This window comes from Eptesicus fuscus, chromosome 5 (genome assembly GCF_027574615.1).
Source record: "Eptesicus fuscus isolate TK198812 chromosome 5, DD_ASM_mEF_20220401, whole genome shotgun sequence".
Lineage (NCBI taxonomy): Eukaryota > Metazoa > Chordata > Mammalia > Chiroptera > Vespertilionidae > Eptesicus > Eptesicus fuscus.
Genome location: NC_072477.1, coordinates 87,139,818 through 87,159,225, shown reverse-complemented (window position 1 = coordinate 87,159,225; position 19,408 = coordinate 87,139,818). Strand labels below are relative to the sequence as shown.

Sequence of the window (19,408 nt, the reverse complement as noted above, 5' to 3'; positions counted from 1 at the left end):
CCTGGGATGCGTGGATTATGGCTACTGAACTGTCAACACACCCATTACAATCACACTCTCATCTGTGCATGTGGTGTACACCTGTAGCTTGTTAGCTGGAAATCTGATTGCGGTGGGGAGGGTCCCAGTGTGAAAGAGACCCTAAACAGAAAGGATCTAACCCCACTTGCACAAACATGTTTAATTTTTGTTCCATTTTAAATTCAGAAACAAGCCTTTTCTGGAAAAGTGAGAATATTCAGTCAATCTGAGTTAGCTGTCTTCTAAAAATGCCACTCCAAGGCTGGCCCAAGGCATGAGCAGTACAGGCTACTGTAACCGGAAGCCACAAGGCAAGTCTCTTGCCTCAAAATGGAAGATGCCTCTGCTAACCTTCCATAATGGTTAGCCAACCAGAGGCTTGCAATAGAGCCGTGGTTTTCAACCTTTTTAATGCCTCGACCCTTTAATACAGTTCCTCATGTTGTGGTGACCCCCAACCATAAAATTATTTTCGTTGCTACTTCATAACTGTAATTTTGCTACTGTTAATGAATCATAATGTAAATATCTGTGTTTTCCGCTGGTCTTAGGCTCTACAGCAGCGGTTCTCAACCTGTGGGTCACTAGCAGGGTCGCCTAAGACCATCGGAAAACACAGATATTTACATTACGATTCATTAACAGTAGCGAAATTACAGTTATGAAGTAGCAACGAAAATAATTTTATGGTTGGGGGTCACCACAACATGAGGAACTGTATTAAAGGGTCGTGGCGTTAGAAAGGTTGAGAACCGCTGCAATAGAGGATTACCGAATCATTTGCTAATTTCTAGTGAAATTCCTATATTAAAGAGTCACTGGTTCAGTAACTAAAATTGCACTTGTCTCTGGGAGGGTTAATTCGCTAAGATGGATTATCAGGCGCATACTCCTTAGTGTGAATTAGCTTCAGCAGCGGTGCTTTCTCTAGGTAATCAGATGAGACTAATGGTGGGAAGGTAGTCTTAGCACTAATGCAGTTTCTGAAGATTCCTAGTCTGTAATTCTACCGAGCATTGTGAGGGAATGGGAGGAAGACTGGGGAGCAATCATTTCAGAACAGAGAACAACAAGCCTAGATGGAGCCCAGGAGAGATTCTGAGGAGGAAGAAGGAGCATGGTCACATTGCTCAGGGAAGAACAAAGGACAAGAAGGTGGGAAAGAAAAACAAACTTGAATAGTTGCTGTTTGCCAAGGCCAGGTCCTTTTCTTACTAGATTTCTAGCCTATAGAAGTGATACCAAGGAGTTAGCACTTGGCAGAGTTTTTTCTGCTAAAGCCCATCTATATTAGTCTCCTTTGGTCCAGATGGCATGGAGGTTCACAAGTCATTTGACACTTACGGCCTTTAGTTATGGAACTCAAGGTGAGTCTTCAGGTTAGCTGAAACAGGTCTAGCATGTCTGAGATTGAGGCTCTTGAGCCTGAAGACTTGTCTTTGGTACCCAATGTGATTCCTTCCTCTCCGTATGTTATTAGATGGACTAGAGTCACCAAACACTCAGGAGCTTGTGCCATGTGGTCCTCGGCTGAACTAACAGTGTTCACCCGAAGCTGCATGGACTGACCTCTCCTTAACCCTTCTCATGCCCTGCGTTTGGAGGCAGAGCAGGAAGTCACGAGGCTGATGGTGAGTAAGGAAGATCCAAATAGGAAGCAATCTCCCTGAATGGGAGCAACAACCATATAGATTGTTTTAGCACCCTCGGGTACCTCACCGTGGGAAACAGACTTCTTATCTATGGTGTCCCTGTTACCTGTGTCTAGTTCTTAATAATAATGGGTCTCCTTGGCACAACTCCATTTTTTTTTTGCCCAGCAAAATACTGTCAATGCCATAGTATCTTATTCTAGTTCCTCGTTGGCATTAAGTTTTTATAACCTTCTGCTCGACATATTGCCACTGTTCCATAACCTTTATATAAAAGGATTTCTTGATGCCATAAATACATGATTGCATGAAATTCAGGCCTTGGAGGAATCCAAATTAAATACACATACCTCTAGAGAGAATTGATGTAGAGTAGAAGAGGTCAAAAATGGGAAAAAAAAGTAGATAAATGAAGACTCTTTTAAGTGGTGCACATTAAAGCCCTCTCTAGAGCAATAATCATTAGTGTCTGATTGATATGCTATTGGTAGCAAGCACATTCATGCCTTCAAGTCATCACCAACGTGCATGAACACACTCTGAAGGGTCAGCGTGCTGATGAGCCATGGTTGTCAGCATCTCAGCTCCATTTGGCTGTCTCAAAGAAAAATGGGATTCAAGTACTCCCTGTCTAGATTATCAGCCAAAGGGCAACAACTTCCATTCATAAGACCTATTGGAAGTTTTCCTACTCAGACCACGTGTGGGCTCTGCTTGGTGGCTGCAGGCCAAGGGGAGCCAGAGACGGGAATGACAGCGGTGGGAGGGAGCCAGCTGAACGGTCAGATAGCTCCATGACAGGATTGGTGGAGAACCTCCCACAAAGCTTGCCCCCAAACGCAGACCACCCAGGCTTTGGTCTTGGCTAGTTTTTTGCTAGTTTAAATCCAAAGGCAGAAAGGAGGAAGGACTGAGAAATGGTGCTGCATGCTAGAATTTAGGAAGCTTTTGAGCGTTGCCACATTCATGGATGTCAATTTGAGGGCACATTAAAAAAGTTGTAAAACTTGCCTGAGGTCACAGAATAGGCAAAAGAAGGTTGCCTTCATTTTTATACTGATACTAGAGGCCCAGTGCATGAAATTTGTGCACTTGGTGGGGGGTTTGCTCAGCCCGGCCTGTGCCCTCTCACAGTCCGGGAGCCCTTGGGGGATGTCCGACTGACAGCTTAGGCCCGCTCCCTGTGGGGAGCCTAAGCTGGTAGTCGGACATCCTCTTGCATTGAGCATCTGCCCCCTGGTGGCCAGTGCATGTCATAGTGACTGGTAGTTCTGCCGTCCGGTTGATTTGCATATTACCCTTTTATTATATAGGATTATCTTGATTCTAGCAAAGCAAGTTACTTTGCTTATCAAAACTTCAATCCAATATGCTGGGGGATTCAAAGGCATGGGATACAGGAGAACTATAATGTACCTTGCTTAATTTCATCCCCCTTTGCTTAATTTTCACAAGGATCGGAGTGTGTGAGTGCGTGTACGAACGTGTGGAGAAGGGGGTGCTTTTGAAGGCATCAGCTTTAGGCAAACGTCTATATTCTTTTTATGGCCTGAGCATTTGTGGGGAAACCAAAGCAGCTTCTGCAGAGCTTTCCAAATGCTGACAGACCAAGAATTATTGACAGTGTTGTGACTCTGCCCTGGAAGTCCCTTCCCACATAGCTTTGATCTTTTCACCTTTCTTTGACTCTTGTGGAAAGAAAGGCAGAATTTCCACATAATTGCACACCTGATACCGTCAAGAGATAACACAACATGCCAGTTACTAACCATTGGGATGCCTATTTTATGGCTGAAACAGAAGCAAACAAGAATTGGAAAATATACCTAAGAAGATAATTCACCCAGATGATGTTCTTCTCATTCGCATTCTTGGCATTAATAGCTATGGTGGCACTAGACTGTATCCAGATATAGCCTCCGTTCTTCTGCATCCAACGGTAGTACTTCGTCACACACTGGCCCTTATTCAGCACTGGGGGGAAAACAAAACAGAAGGCCCTGCATATTAAGACTGGGACGAGATGATTGTCATGTCTGCAAAACCTCAAGCTTAGAAAGGGGAGGACCGCATTCAGCCAGGGTGTTTCCCTGTATGCTTAATGTAGAATGCCATCAGCAGAACAAATAAAATCAACAATTCAGTGGAGCAGCGTCTCCCCAGTGAGGGTTGCTAGCATTCGTAGCGAGACTTGGTTCCATTTTGGGCAGCCATGGAGTGAAAGGGAGAATAAAAGGACTACAAATCTTTTTGGCTCACAGAATCCCTAATGCAGTGTGGATATTGTCAATGGGTTCGCCATCAGATGGCAACGAAGGCAAATGTGTACAGATTTATTCATAGCTTCGAGGTAGACCTCTTTGAGATTCTGGATGTTCAAGTCGTTTCCGGAGATACTTCACCCCTCCTTTGATGGTTCACCTCGGTGCGAGCGGGAAGCGTCAACCAAGCGTCCTTGTGCATCTGTTCCTTTTGATCTTGTGCAACAGAATTTATAGTCCATGTATGAACTAAATTTACATTGGTCAGTCAGGGGAAATTCTGGTGAGACTTGACGGAATGTTGGAACAAAATAAATTTCCCAACCGAGTCAGAGAGAAATGCTGGCCTAAGGGAGGCACGGAATTGACTTGGCTGGAGCCAAACAGAGTGACAGCCCCACACAGACGCTGAAATATGGCCCAAAATGAAGGAACAAGTAAAAACAATCAGTAATGTGAAACGGTGCCATTAAATACCCACTGAAAGAGAGCTTTAAAATGCAGATGTTAAAAATGATACGTTAACCAAAATCTTGCCAAGTCGAAATTGATTTGACTTGTATCTGGGTATTCCTGAGCTAGTAAAAGGGGGAAAATGCAGTAAATCACCCCTGAAATAAAGTGCTATGGGTGGGAATGGTTTAAAAAGATGCCGGAAACGTGCAAATCCTCTGCTATTGCTTGGATACGCATGGCAGCGACTCCACACCCCCCAGCAGCCTGCCAGCCGGCTGGCCACTAGAGGGCAGTGTGCACTCGTCCACATCACCCACTTTTGGCATGTCCTTGTCTCTGTCTGCTAAAATGAAAAAGCTCTAACTGCTGTAATAAATTTGGCTAAATTAGCTGCTAAATGGTTATCTCAAGTAATATGTATTTGCATTAATCATCTTGCTCTAAACCAGAACAAGCCAGAGTCCTAAAGACGTAGTAAATTCATATTGTCCATTTAATTACGGCTAATAAGTGCTTCATATACAATAGTTTCATGAAGTACATTTTGATTTTTTTTTTTGGGGGGGGGGTAGATGAGTAAAGGGAAGTCACTTTGGAAAAGAGCTGTGTTTAAGTGTTTAAGGATGGTGAAGCACTTTGCTGTCATGTCTGAGCCACTCTTCCTGGCCCCGAAAGTGATCAAAAATCAAACCTCCACCTATTATACCCATAAACATATAAACGTCAACGCCTTTCTCCCATTCCTCCCTTTTCTCACAACACACTAAATGGATGGTTGTAAAGCTGAATAATTATATATCTTAACAGTTGCTTGAGAAAGCCTTGCTTTGATGAGGGCTTCAAGTAGTAGCAAGTTCTATTCCATAACTATTCGACAGCTGAGGGTGGTTTTAAGTCCCGGGACTGTCATCTGCTGGTGGCCAGGCTCCACAGGTAGCATTGTACTCGCCTTTTGTGGGCGATTGTAAGTTCTGCCATTCTGCGTGCATGGCTTCCCAGCCTATAAGACCGCGTGGTGAAGCTGAGAGCAGTAAAATACTATGTCACACAGCTCTCTGTCAAACTATTGTTGCATGCAACGAGATGTGCTTTATTCAAATCCTCTCAACCTGGTTAACTGTTAATAGAGGAATGATGGGTTATGAAATTCTGCCCACTGTTTTCACAGAGAAAGTTGATAGCCCCCAATCAGGGATTGGTGTATAATTCTATCAGCTGTGTAACTGGAACAAGGAATTATTTTGAATGGTTCTAGTTATTTAACAAAGGTGAAGAGTCTAAGAAGTCTATTTTTTGAAGCACATGAAGAAAACACTGAGATGGTAGACCACTTAGATGGCTGGGGATTCTGGATTTTTGACCCAAAGCAGACAAATTTAAAATACATGCATATCCCCAGAATACTTTGCATAGAAAGGGTCAAAGTGAGAAAGGAATTATAGTCAAATTAGAATGTACAGAATCAACATAAAGATCAGCCCCTCTTCCTAATACTTCCTCTTACTTAGAGACAATCAAAGAAATAAAAAATCTCAAATTTGAAATGCAAAGCCAGCAAAATGTCTCCCTCCCTGGGGGGGTCCCTGCTGTGCTATGGAAGGGTGGTGTCATCTTTTTGAGTTAAGGCAGTATGACTCTTGGTGTGCTTAAGTGCATCTGTGCTTCCTGAGAAGATAAATACAAATTTATTAGGGCCTATGCATACATTAATACAGCCTTCTTCATCACCCAGGCCAAGGGCCATCTAGTAAAGGCGCGAGACCTACTGAAAGAGAGGCCAGGTAAATTTTGATGTGAGGAAGTGGTTGTGAAAGGACTGACAAGGGGTTCCTTGGGCGTCAGGAGCTAGTTGAGTGCCTTAACTTACCCTGGTGAATGCCACAGAGCAGATCTGGGAGCCCACCCTTGCTCGGCTGAGGAAAAGTTTGACTTAATTCATTATTCTACCCCGCTCCCCGCAACCAGCCTGACAAACAGAATTCTTAAAAGGTCACCATTTTACCATGGTCTTAGATTATGACTATTTCCCGAGGATTAGCGTTTTCTGAATGAGACCCCACGTGTTGGTGGGAATCTACATAACTAGGATAAGGCACTGAGTTAGCTCCCACGGTGGCATCCACTGATGACCAGAGTATTGCCTAGTTGCTTTTGTTTTTCAAGAGGCCCCATTAAAGAGGTTATAGTGGAATTTTGCTTCGTTTAAAATAAAAAAGGAAAATATTTTTCTTGGGGCTCCAGAATATAACTCTGTGACTTTTGGATTAAACTCCCCCCGCCCCCCCCACTGCTTTAAAAAAAAAAATCATATTGGCAGATCAGCTGGATCATTCCAGCTGGGCCAGAGGCAGGATCTACCAGCCTTTCTTGAGCTCACATGTCCAAGCTTGGTGCCAGTTTGTAATAAGTTAGTTTGTAATTAATTAGATACTTTGAAAAACACAAAACTTTTTTCGATTCTCTTTAATCCAGTAGCTGTTGTTTTTATTTTTGAGTTTTAGCTTGTGATAGAAATGAGAGGATGTTTGTATCAGTGTATTTCATAAATTTTTTTTTTTGTGTGAGGAAAAACAGAAATAAGCATGATGTAAGTCATTTGTTGTGAAAGTCCTTAAAATATGGTTAATTGTCCCTTGAAAAGAGTCTGGGAGTAATGTCATAACAATGTGCTCCAACTATAAAGAGAGGACCTAGAGAGAGAGGAAAGGCCTGGGCGGGCCCTGTCTTTAACCTGACGTCATGATGTGGTCGGACACTTACCCTAGCACCTTCTTTGTGGTTTATGCCCAAGTCTACCTTTTGCTTTCCACACTGTTTGGTAGCGCAGCCTGTGTGTCTCTCACTGAATTCATTAATCACATCATCACACCTGTAGAATTACGTCTTTAAAGTTGTGCTATAGGAATTAGTTTTTCTTAAAGGATCCCCAAACATGTAAGTGGTCTTTTCTTAGCTGTTAGAGGGCAAACATGAAGGTAGAGGGAGGACGAGGACCTCTTTCCCAGGTTCACTTACAATCTCGAAGGGTCCCAGGTGTGACTGTGAACGTCTCTGCTACCACGCAAGAGCCTGCTATTTTTTTTTTTTTAAGATATATTTTATTGATTTTTTACAGAGAGGAAGAGAGAGGGATAGAGAGTTAGAAACATCGATGAGAGAGAAACATCAATCAGCTGCTTCCTGCACACCTCCTACTGGGGATGTGCCCGCAACCAAGGTACATGCCCTTGACCGGAATCGAACCTGGGACCCTTGAGTCCACAGGCCTATGCTCTATCCACTGAGCCAAACTCGTCAGGGCAAGAGCCTGCTCTTTTTTACTCTGAAGTCTAGGGTGTAACCACTGCTTTGGCTGTCATCACTCCGAGGAAAGCCATGAACCTGGCATCAGTGCCACCCTACCTTCCAAGCTAAAGGTGCCTGAGTTACAAACCGTGTTCAGAGGAGAGAGGCGACTCCACTGTGAGAACAACACAGTACAGACCCCGAGCCGTAGCTGCTCCTGGCTGCACTGTGCCAGGCTGCTCATTTCACTAGCCGGGGCTGGCCGCATCAGAACCCATCACCCCCAAGTGTGAAGGGGGTGGCAAATATGGTTCAATCAAAAGAAAACTGCAGAGAGCCAATGTTCCAGAACACGTGACTGAACATGTGGCTTTTTACATCAAATATAACCCCCCGCCCCCACTCCCCGCTCTCCATTCCTCAGCCAAAGACTGGATGCTCAGTATTATTGAATAACTTTTTTAAATGTCACCGGGTCAATGGGTTGGGGCTTGCTGGTAGGGATGCAAGAGATGTGCTGCCGTCCCCCCAAACCTGAGGGCCTCTTTTGCTGAAGCACACGGCCATGGCTCTGCAGTTACCAACAGAGGCGGTTCAGTTGTTTTTTTGGGGGGGAAAACTTGGTCCACAAAGATAGACTGAGGACTGAAAGGACATAAAGGAAGCCTGTGTTCACGGCAGGAACATAATTCTGTTCGTAAATCAAAACAAATCGGTCCAAGTTTGCCTTCAGAAATATGGAGAATAAAAGAGAACATGGTCTCTTCCTGTTGGGCTGTTCTACAAAATCAAAGCCAAAGGCTCTAAATAGTGAGTTACTTGTGTCTTAAAAAGAAGGAAGCAGTCTAATTCAGTTTGAAGAGGAGATGGAGAACACGCATCAAAAGCGGCCTTTTAGCAAAGTGTCTCACAAAAGGACATTTTAGTGGCTTGCATATGCATTAAAAAGCTGCAATACTTGGCGTATTCAGGTAAGTATAGAATAAATAGGAAATGGTGAGATCATCGGAGATTTCACACTTCACATTCACAGGGCTGAACAAAGAGCTTCATTATCGTTGTGGCGATAGGAGGACGCATCTGCAGCGCCATTCACCCCTCCTGAGGTACCTTCATCAATGGCTGCAGAGAATGGAGAGCGGACGCCTTGTGCTGGAAACTCAAAAATTATTTTGAATTCACTAATGTGGACTGTGTGTGTGTGTGTGTGTGTGTGTGTGTGTGTGTGTGAAAGAGGAAAGGGGGGGAGAGAGAGAGAGAAAGAGAGAGAGAGAGAGAGAGAGTTTCTACTTAATACCACAGTTGGGTGCTTAGCTATAGCCACTGGTTCTCTTTCTACATTCACAAACTGGCAGATGAAACATGAAAAAGAATACTGACTCTTTAATCTCTGCTTTTCCACCTAAGGCCCAAGGCAGGCTGACAGGCAACTTCATTCTGGAAACAGGATTTTTTAAAAAAAATTCTGGATTACTTTTTCCTCTGCTTTTGAAAACTGTGGGCTTATAGGGGAATGAACCTGACACAGACTTAAAACAAGAACAAGTTTCTTTATCTAAAAAGTTATAGTCCTTGATGCTTTCAGGAAGGTCATTTTCAAAACCCACAGGAGAAACAGCATTAGAGCCAGAAACTGCATTAAGTGCTTTATTTACTCACAATGGAGACAGTTTTTCATTTAGAATTGCTCATAGGATCAACCAAGGCTTTGATGCTGGGCAGACTTTCCTAAAGATTTTGCAATTAGTGAGCTAGATGTCTTAAATAGCAGGCATCCATGAATTGGTTTTTAGGGTTGTTGTTGTTGTCTTTTTTTTTTGCAAATCTATATGCTGAGCAATATTTGGTAACATTTAGTAATATTTGATACTTAATCTGAGTTCCGAGCTTAAGGACAGAGACCTGTGGATGTTCTGTGAACAACTATGCATCATCTATGGATTTTCCCCCTAATACGCTAATGACAGGCCCTGCTTGAGTTGCTATCTGTGTGATTTATAACCTCAGAAGAGGTTTTTTCCTATACCCCAGCCAATTGATAGATTTTTATTAACTGTTAATATTGAATCATGCAGAAAACTTTTCATTGATTTAGAACATGTCAATTTGTTAAGTTTAAAAAATAAATTCCCCTTTTCTTCATGATAATGTACTGATTTGGAGACCAAAGCTTTTAAACAGTGATGGTAAGGTGTCCTAGGACAGGAAGGATCGAAGTACTTGCGGGCATGAGTGACATCTGAGATCACAGATATTTTTTCAAGCTGTTTCAGTCCAACCAGGGAGCTCAGTACCACACGTTCCTGCCCTTCTCCACCTAAAACAGTTAAGGTCAGAGGATTTTTAGCCCCATGCTTCCTTTTTGTTGGTAGGGATTTAGTATAAAAGGGAGAAGCAGTGAATCTTCAGTGTGGAATTAAGAAAGAATCGTGGCTAAGAAATGAGGGAAATGGTGGATTTAGTCTCTCTCTCACTAAATATTTTTTTGAATGTCTCCGCTGTGCCAGGCACCTGCTGTGGGCCTCTCTCTCCTATAGCATCTCACTGAGTCACAGACATTCCACTCCCCTTGCCAGTAGTTGGTTTAAGTTTGGAATATGAGGAAGCCCTGGACAGCGAGACTCCAGGGGACGTCTCTCTACTGTGGGAGATGATTTCTGTTTGCCTCTACTTCTATTTGCCTTTGAACGGGAGACAGGCCTTTGTCAGTCATTGTCACTAATACATTTATAATAGTGACAACCATGATGGAAAGCATGGGCGTGTGTGTGTGGGGGTGTGTGTCTGGCCTGGATGAATTCTTCTCCTCCCTTTAGAATTGAAGAGTGATGGAGTCTTGGGGAGGTTAAGTTGGAATGTAGGGAGAACTCCAAAAAGGCAAAAGGGATGAAGGTGGATCTTATACTCAGATTTATTTTATGTCCTCTCAGGGACCCTGTGTTTCTGGGTGCAGTCACTTCATTAAATCCACTAAACATCTTCAATACGAAATACGAAAGTGGTGAGGCATGGACATACAAAAACTAGTGTTCTGTAAAATCAGTGATATTTAAAGCAGCCCAGGCAGATTCCATTTGTTCACTTGTTCTGCAGATTTTCAGAAACCCAAGGCCTTTGTTGTGAGAATGTTACCCTTCCCCATAGCCCTGATGGTTGACTGTTCCCCGCTATTCTGCCACGTCCTCTGGCTACAGCTCTACTCCGGGGTTTTATGTTTGATGGTCTCCTCCCAAGTCCCGGGGGATAAACCTTGATTCTTTAAACCAGCCATGTTAATTCCACCCCTGCCCGTGTGTGGCTTAGGTTTAGGTATTTGATGAAACACTGGACAATGAGACATAAAGGGGTGTCTCTCTACTAGAGGGCCTAAGGGAATATTTTCTTTCCAAAAATGAAAATAAAACAAGGACTGACCCTTTCCTGACTGTGGGCACTTCCTGTGAAGGACTAACGATTGGTGGTTCTCCAGCTGTTTTTTGATCATGAAGTGAAAGATAATTACAGAGAAACTATAAGTCATTTTACTTGGGTTTTCTGTTATTTGTAACTAGATGAATTCTAGCTGATAGGCCCCACTGAAAATTCTAGGAAGCCAGAGCAGATGTGGATGTTCATAAATGGGTTCCAATAACCTGATCCTCAGTTAACCCTACATTATGGAAAACAACAACATTGTATGCTAAAGACATGCGCAAATTAAATCATATGCTGCTCATTTGTGTAAAAAAAGTTTGAGGTCTTTTTGAGATATGCAGGGTATCATTAAATGGGTTTATGTTAAGGCAAGTATTTTTTAAATATATAGTTTATGGAAGGTAAAGAACAAGATGCTATTATAAGTAGTAATGGAATTGTTTTTAAGTTAATTGTTCTATGTTAAAATGGATGACTTAGAAGTATTTTTTTTCCTGATAATGGTTTATAAGAGCTAAGGGTTATTTTCTCTCAAATATCAGGTGTTCTTTTTAAAAAAAAAAATAATTAAAGCAACTACTAATTAAAATAGTACTAAGAAAAAACACCAGGAATCCACATTAGAATTGTATTAGGATGTATCAGTCAAATCGAAGCTTTGGCTAACTCTCTGAGATTAGGGAGAAAAGGTTGTGTGTGATTGATTGTACTTCGTGTCCTTCTAAGCCTGGTGTGCACTTACCCCCCACCCCACCCCCAATATCTCCGCCAGCGTGGCTTCTTGCCACCTTCTTTCAAGGTCCAGGGAAAAATGCTTCCTGTGGGACTTCTCCATCCTCCCTTAGTTGCCCCTCCCTCTGGGGCTTCTGTGTTTTGTTTATATACCTTAATAGTCCTCCTTTTATGCCTCCTTTTCAAAATGGGCTGTTTCATGCTGTCTTTCCTATCAGTATGCAAACTCCTTGAAGGTAGAGACCATATATTGGTTATTTTTGGAACCTTTGAGCAATACCACCAAGTTTTGCATATAGGAAGTACTCACAAATGTTAGATGAACTTGAGCAGGAAAATGGAACAGGAATATTCGTACATGTAATCAATTACATAGGAAAATATTAACCTGGAGAGAAAACTGAAGGCCTTTTGATGATGAGTTGACTATTACTACTTTTTTACTCAACTTTCCCCACTGACATTTAAACTTTTACAACTTTTTAAAGAAGTTAATAGCTTTAGCAAGTAATCACATACTCATTTCATTGGAACACTGATTGAGAGACCCCGAGAGCCAATTCACTACTCATATTTTACTACTATTAATAAATTTAAAATAAAGTCCTTAAATCCTTAGTCGATTTGTATTTACTTTTACTCAATGTAAAACTGCCTTCTGAATACTAGTATAGTCAGTACTTCTGAAGCTTTAACGTAAATTGGGTCAGCGGGATCTTGTTAACTGCAGACTCAGATTCAGGAGCCTGGGAGAGGCCTGAACATCTGCATTTCTGTAATGCACTGCAGCAGGGACAGTTGGCCTGTGGGTGGTTAGAGCCATGCTAGTCTCTGTGGTCTGAGTTTGCCTGTCCCTGAACTTGAAAAGCCCAAACCAGCATTTCCCACTCCTCCCTGACCCCACCCCCTGAAAATACATAAAATAATAACACTAATTCACTCCTGCATAAAAACCTGGCTTTATTTTGTCTCTGTGTGACAGTCTCTATCGTGGACAGGCACACAATATGGGCTAACTTGGCTTTTGAAAAAAGTCAGACATGGTGGCTGTTACACGCATTCGCTTTCATGGGAATTTTCATATTCATATGGGAGAAGCAGAAACATCACTTGCTTTGGGGAAAGAAGTCCAGCCAATGATTAGGCTGCATCTAAATCCCTGAAGAGTCAGCCCTGAAAATGGCTAAGGTCAGAAAATAGAAGAGGGTCCCCTGTGCTCTCTGGATTTAGCCCACACATCAAACTTGACCCCTTCCCTTCTCCCTTCACTCCCAGCTTCCGCTCCCGAGTGCAATGGCAGCATACCCAAATCAACAATTAAATTCCCCCTTTGTTTGTGTGGCAGATGACAAATGCATGGAGGACATCTTGTGTTTCCTAGGCAGGCAGGGCACTTACTTTGATTGATGCTGCGTTGTGGAAAAAAATGAGCTGGGAAGGAATTACAATGGAGGGCCTGCAGACTGGAAGGGGATATACTAATTAGTCCTGCATTAAGCAGTCGGCTTGCATTGGTGATGAGACGCCTTCAGGAGGAAAGTGTAGGGTTTATTGATGCAAAACAGCATGGAATGCATTATGCCAGGTAGCTGTGCATTCGTTTTGTTAGGAAGTATAGAATTTAGTAATTAAGAAAGAAATACTTAGGCTGCTGTATTTTTTTTAACACCTCCAAGTATATTGGGCAGACCATGCTTTTTAACTCTACACGATCACATAGACAAGCTGGAAGTCCTCCTCCCATTCGGAAATAACCCTTCCAGTTTCCTCATCCCTCAGGCCCCCAGGGAGGGAGAGCGGCCTCCTCTCCATGGTCTCTTCTTTTCTCTCAAGTCCCACAGCTCCAGAGCCCTGGGCCTGGAGGAAGTTTTCCTTCAGGCCACTCTTTCCAGGTTTTAGAGAGTTGTTGCTGGTTTGACCAGGGAAGAACCGTAGGGCTATGTCAAGACAAATTCAACATCTTCTGTGGACAAAAGGCTGGATTAGAAGGTACATGGAGAGTTTCTTGTCTGGTTTAGCATTTGCAGTATGCTCTTCTGTTTCTCAGGCTACTGCTAGAGGTGGAGGAGTAGATGGCTGTGCTACTCCGTTTACCTCGAAGAGTGACACAGATGCTCTGGGTAACTGGAATGTGCGACTCCAGGTGACAAGACTAGACAGGACTAGTCATCTCGCGGTCAATACCTCCTGAGCAGTGGAGAGCTGGAGGGTAATAGGCAAAGATGCTCAAATAATTGCTGATCTGAATGGTTTAATATTCAAACCTTGGCATGTTGATTTGGTCAGTTTGGCCTAAAGAATCGATGAGATGGGCTCAATGACTTCAGTGAGGTGACAAAAAAGAAAAAAAATCCTAAGAAGATCTTGCTCACAGTGTGAAAAAAAAGAGGACCTAAAACTCCTTTGGTTTTAGAATACCAGTATCATTTCACTAACTCACTGTGTTGGTACAGATAATGTGATTTTTAGTGATTCTTTATGTTGAAACGCAGTGAACTATCAGGCGTCTCCTGCTAACCTAATGGGAGAGTAGATGGTCCAAAGTTCTTGGTTCAATTTATCCAAGTTGTCAAATGCTGGCTCAGCTGAGGTTTCCTTTTACTTTTCTTATTCTAGAGACAAGTGCACCTAAGGATTTGCAGCTGCCTATGCTAGGAAAAAAGATATATGCGATAAAGACAGCGTTTTGAGTTAGTAAAGTCTACTGAGCCTTTTTTCAAAATTTTATCCATAAACTGGAGCACAAGACAGATATCAAAGTATCAGAAATATCATCAGACAGCTAAAAACTGTCTTTGGTGGGCAGCACCAGGGATTGTGCCAATAGCTCTAGGAAGAAAAGCTAAATAGTTAATGTGGTTTATTCTTTAACCATTCCTTTGTTTTAGAATGCTGTCTTATTCTTGAGCTGATTCTATGTCACCATGACCTTCTCCGGCCAAGAAGGCACAGTTGAAGCATCTTCAGTAACAGCCTAGGGCTGTGGACAAGGGAGACGCTTGCTGGCTCTTTGCCTTTTTTCCCAATGTTTACACGACCAAGACTTATTACATGCCCTGTCATTTTGTTACTGGGCTGGCTTTAGTTAGAGAATTAGGTAAACATGGGACATTCCATCACACAATTTTAGACTCCATCTTACTTTATAATGATGCTAATGTTTATTGTACAAGGCGAACTGCCTTTGTATATTTTAGCATTTTATTTTGGTCACAGAATGCAAAACCTGACATTGGCATCAGTTTGGGGTGTGTGTGTGTGTGTGTGTGTGTGTGTGTGTGTGTGTGTGTGATTGAAGATATTAAGCACTATAAGAGCGATGAAATTTCAATCTGATTAGGATCAAAATTCTTCAGGATCAAAACACTCCTTTTCCTCCCCCTACAGTTTTACTAATTGTGTGCTACTTGACATTGTGGAGTTATTCCACAGCATGATAGCTAAATATGTGCAGTGTATTTTACTGTGCAGAATTATCAGCTCATTCTATTTGTTTTTCATGTGTTTAAGGTTATTAAAAGAATTTTAAATTAGAAGTCATGTGTATGAGTTGAAAGAGTGAACTCAATCATTGTTAGTAGGCTAAATCATAAAGCAATAGCCAGTATGTCAATATCAAGTAATGAAAAAAAAAATCACAGAATTTGAAAGCATACCTTCTCTGTTTATTAGCTGGCAAGATACCAGAAAAATTAGGAGACTACCACAATAGTGAATGGCAGAGTTGTTTATTTTCAGCACTCTCAAATTATTCCGGTTACTGAAAATGAGATAACAGTAGATCGGAAAGAATGGCATCAAACATATTTTGTCAGAGACCTTTGCTTTATGGGAAGGAATGAACTGCCCTAGCCCACTACACTCGAGGAATTGTGTTTCTTCAAGCTGTAAATCAAATCCCAGAGAGAAAGCATGATGTTTTCCAAATAATAACCGAGGATGACAAAGTTCTTTTTTGTCAGCGTCAGGTTTCTGAATTTAGACCTCAATTAAGATTCCCAAATGAAAAAGCACCACTCTCCCCCTACGACAGTGTCCTACAAACAATGAACAGTTTTAAAGTCTGGCTCTCTGGCATATATTGGTCCAAAAATACATCTTCAGCTTCCTCTAAAGATTCTGATTTTTTCTCCATTTTCTCTAAATTCCCAGCTACGAAAACCCTGGATGTTTCCTTTCAGGAAACAGCATCATTCCTCCCCCCGCCCTCCAATGAACTGAAAAGCCTCTGCTTCTGCAATACACACGCCCATTCATCCGCAGCAACAGTGTGTCCCCTCAGGCCGCGGTGTGCGGTCCTAGGCGCACACTCGGTGCAGACTGCTGGCGAGCAGCCTCGCGGGCGGCTTTTCCCAGAGACGTGCTACCGACAAAACTTGACACTGAACTTGGTCCCAGGTCTTTGTTGCCAATTCAGGGTTAAAACCACAGAACAAGACGCTCCCACTCTGAGACTTTGGCTAGCTTACTGTCTCTCCACCATCCTTTTGAAGATCTGAGTTTGAAAGGAGTGAACAACTGCTGTCCTCACCGCAGCAAGAAAGTGGGGGTGGGGGGGTGGGTGGAAGAAAGTGCAAAGGCCACCTGGCTGCTTTTACTACAAAAAGCTTCACTTTCAAGCTCATCTGTGGTGCCTCGCAGGTGTTTAAAAGCAGCGTTCAGGGTTTTAAACTTCTAGGAAGAAAGCTGGTAGGCCCTCCTCTTCTAGGGAGAGTCCATGGAATGGCCACTAAAAGGGCCTCTGGTTGGAAGGAGACGGTCCCTTCCGTAGAGGTCTCCCAGGTCAGTGCCTGTGGCCTGTGGGATGGGCAGACCCCACGCACGCACAGTACACGGCCCAGCTGGGTCTGAAGAGGGAAAACCTCAGGAGGACGCTGGTGTGCAGGTTACTAAATGGACCCAGCCAGGAAACTGCTGGTCCTGCTTTGCTTAAACGCCACCAAGGGTGCCTTGGAGGTCAGCCTGCAGGTCAGGAGCTGGGAACTGGACTCCAAGAGCTGAAATTCGTTTATTTTTTCCCAGGAGTCTGGAGATGGAGACTCCTGCTCCTCTGAATCACCCTCCTTCCAGAAACACACCAAGGAGACACTGCCTTTGAGCGCTGCCCTGGCCCTGCCCCGGGCTCCGCCCCTGCTCCCCGGGCTTCCCCTCACCCTGGCTCTGTGGCTAGTCCAGCAGGCATTTTATGGGCTCTGGCCTGTCTGACCTGGTCTTCTCCCTTGTATATTTTGAAACGGAGACCACACATTTCAGAGTGGAAGTCGCTCCCTAGAAAATGAAAGGGTCAAGAAAGCACTTAAGACAAAGGTTCTGTCATCGCTTCATGGGAGAGAAAGCACCGGAGACCATGAAATCCCAGGTGAGTGCCTAAAGACCCAGCAATTTCTCTGGGCCCGAGGTCCGACTTTCAATCTAATTCCAGCACAAGTTGAAGTGATTTATGTCTCCCTTTTTCTCCCCGCGTGTTGACAGTCCTCTCGGAGGTACACAGGCGACGCGAAGGAAGAAATCCGTACTGAAACCAAACAGGCCCCAGAGAGACAAAACCCGCCAGCTTGTGCCCACGCCCACAGGAGAGGTACTTACAGTCCAAGTGACTGTGCCGGATGCCCTCCACGTCCTCCGCGTGGATGAAGTGGTAGCATCTCTTCCCCACAATATCTACAGGGGTCAGGTCCATGTAATCACTGATCCTGCAAGAAGAGCAACAGACGGGAATTCAAGAGGGGAGAAAATATAGAAACTGTCAGATGTCTCAGAAACAAACCTACTGGCGATTTTCATTGTCCCAGGGTACCTGGGAGGATTTGGCACTTGGAGGGAGAACCCTTTATACATAAGATAATTTCTTTAACGAATAACAGACTTTTTCTAAACTAGAAAACGTGCTAGATCAAGCAATTGTGTTTAAATAATTAGATAGGTTCTTTCTTTCTTTTTTTTTTTTTTTTGCATCAGAATACACAGTTAGACAACATAATTCCATGAAATTATTGAGAATCGGGAACAATGAAAGATTCTTATTAGAAGCCAAGATAATTCAAGGTTACTTAATAGATTTAAAACATGTTATGTTTATACCAAATGATTAGAGGCACCTTTCATTTAAACAGATTGGTCTTCTATTGGGTATTTCCATGAAAAAGGGCTTCAACTGCTTCTTGGCACAAAGTCCAAATTGGCATTTCAAGGGGTAGAATTTAAATGCTGAGACATACAGATGCCTGGGGGTGTTATCTTTTTTAGTCTTAGTCATCTGGGAACCCGGCTTTCACTCCTGGCCTTTTAACTGGTACTTTGTGGTGGAGTCCACACAGAAACTTTAAACCATTTCAGCGGCTCTTCCAGCCTTGTGCTCGGCATTGCGTGTGTGTAAGCCCGTGCCATTGATTGTCCAGACGTCAGTGTCCTCGGGCAGGAGCGCAGGAAAAGAGCACAAAATTGGAAAACACATTCGGAGAATCTGCCTGGTTTACACAAACACGTCAAAATGCTTATTATCCTCCTCCCTTCCCAAGTACAGACTCATTCTGGTCAGTCCAAAATAAAATACGTCTTTTGTTTAATTTATTCCCTTTAGGGTCCCTGCGTGTTTTGTGGTCTGTGACTTATAATGTATTCAAATACGAAGTGAGTCTTCAGAAATGACATGTTTAAGAAACTCATGAGATCACTGCTGGGGAGTTAACTCTGACTCCCAAGGCAGGGAAATAAGAAATAAAACAAAAACAGAATAATATGGAGTATAATTAAAACATACTACACAGTGAGTGGATGTCTAAATGTCTAGCAATATAAATCATATTTGGCAAACTCAGAATTCTTGGAAAGATAAGACTAAATGGGGTGATAAAAAGGAATATTTCCTCAGGATTCCACGGTTTTCTGGTACAAACAGATTAGTCGGTGTTTTCCTGAAACCATTAGCTGCTTCCCCGCACTCTTTGCACCCCCTTTCTGCAAATGAGGGAACAAGGATGTCATTAAAAGGCCCTCATTGGTGTTTCTGAAGTTTGCCAGCTCCTCTGAAGGCATTAGATGTCAGCTTTGCCGGAGGCTGTCCTGGGGAACCCTGGGGAACAGGGCTGGGGGGTGGGGGGGGGGGGATGGTCTGTAGAGTTAGGGATTGGCTTCAGTTTCTAGTTAGCAATTCCCTAAGTAAACAACAAACCCGGGGCGGGAAAAATCCACTTCATTCTTTAGGGAGGACGTTTCTTTAGTTGATTTTTTATTTGAATGAAATCCTTCCAAACAATAGAACCACTTCTTGGTACCAGAGCCGGTGACTGAGGGGAATGGGACCGGCTCAGTGTTCAAGGACCTCTTACTATATGTAGTGGAAGCCCCAGGACAGTCTGATGATCTCTATGAGAACCAGAACCCCCTGGCATCTTGTACTCGGAGCCTCAGTTTCCTCGCCTGCAAAATAGCTAAGAGGTTGGTGAGGGGATGAATGGATGAAATGAACATAGCATTGCACCAGACACACATTTGCATCAGAATACAAGATGCAGTAGCAGAAGGCAGCTGTCGGTATGCTTCTCCTGTAGGTCAAATACACAATTACCTCCACATAGGTCTTTTTAA

At 43.2% G+C, this 19,408-nt stretch overlaps 1 protein-coding gene across 1 annotated transcript in view; it reads right to left on the bottom strand.

Moving 5' to 3' along the window:
* The window catches only part of NPAS3 (neuronal PAS domain protein 3), an 875,944-nt gene that overhangs the window by 3,852 nt on the left and 852,684 nt on the right, over positions 1–19,408 (bottom strand). Inside the window, exons 10-11 of the mRNA XM_054716524.1 lie at positions 17,408–17,514; positions 3,500–3,647 (exon numbers count right to left, since the gene is read on the bottom strand). Coding sequence (XP_054572499.1) covers positions 3,500–3,647; positions 17,408–17,514 — 255 coding nt within the window. The remainder of the gene's footprint in view (positions 1–3,499; positions 3,648–17,407; positions 17,515–19,408) is intronic.